The sequence below is a fragment of the Rhincodon typus genome, chromosome 38, assembly GCF_021869965.1.
Source record: "Rhincodon typus isolate 14 chromosome 38, sRhiTyp1.1, whole genome shotgun sequence".
Taxonomy (NCBI): Eukaryota; Metazoa; Chordata; class Chondrichthyes; order Orectolobiformes; family Rhincodontidae; genus Rhincodon; species Rhincodon typus.
Genome location: NC_063369.1, coordinates 17068607 through 17069554, shown reverse-complemented (window position 1 = coordinate 17069554; position 948 = coordinate 17068607). Strand labels below are relative to the sequence as shown.

Here is a 948-nt window from a genome sequence, read left to right as displayed (position 1 = left end):
GGGGGGTGGTGGTGGAGAATGAAACAACCGAGTCCCATGGGGACAGGGGAAGAGAGAGGCAGGAGAGCCCTTCTAGATAACCCCACAGGTAAAGAACAGCAACTTCCAGCAGTGGGAAACAACTTGATTTCCACACCAACTTTTGCAGAGGTTGGCCCCCACCAAACTCACCCTGCCTCAGCCTCAGACCCCACAATCAGACCACTTGGATTTGCTCCTCAAGCCCTGACGCCTCACTCCTCCACCCTGAGCATCTGACCCCAAACACAGTCCATCCTCAGACCCACCGTGAGACCCTACACACTTGGCATCCCTGACCCCTTCACCCTTAGGCCCCTCATCCTCAGCCCTCTCATTCCAAGTCCCTCACACCCCAGGCCTGTTTAGCCCTTAGCTAAACAAAACACAAGGAGGCTAGAAGTCAGAACCCTAACCAGGGATTACTATAAACAGCTCAGCAGGTCTGACAGTGTGTGCAGAGAGAGAGAGAGAGAAAGCAGCAGATGCTGAGGGACCTGCCCAGTTTCTCCTGAAGAAGGGTCTAGGCCCGAAACGTCAGCTTTCCTGCTCCTCTGATGCTGCTTGGCCTGCTGTGTTCATCCAGCTCTACACCTTGTTATCTGTGTTTGGGTTGCCCGCTCCTACCTGACGGCCGGCTGTCACCGTCCATGGTACCGGCTGCTGACGGAGTGCGACCCCGCTCCCACAAACACTCGGCCTTCACTCCGCCATCCACAGGCGGCTCGCACTCCCACAGCCGGCAGCTCCTGAAGCCCAGCACCAGGCCGCCGCCATCAACCCGTGACCGGGGAAAACCCACCCCTCCACCAGGACGTCAATCAGGCAAGGACACGCCCCTTCGGAACTGTCAATGAAACCCGCCCCCATGGCCGGCAATTCCACAAGGCCCCGCCCACTGCATGTCAATCAAACTAGGACCCGCCCCTT

At 58.0% G+C, this 948-nt stretch overlaps 1 protein-coding gene across 2 annotated transcripts in view; it reads right to left on the bottom strand.

The window, feature by feature from the left end:
* The window catches only part of mcoln1a (mucolipin TRP cation channel 1a), a 50543-nt gene extending 49726 nt beyond the window's left edge, over window positions 1-817 (bottom strand). For both annotated transcript variants that reach the window (XM_048617861.1, XM_048617862.1), the window contains exon 1: window positions 646-817. In XM_048617861.1, coding sequence (XP_048473818.1) covers window positions 646-670 — 25 coding nt within the window. In that variant the 5' untranslated portion in view covers window positions 671-817. The remainder of the gene's footprint in view (window positions 1-645) is intronic.
* Between the last annotated feature and the right edge of the window lie 131 nt (window positions 818-948).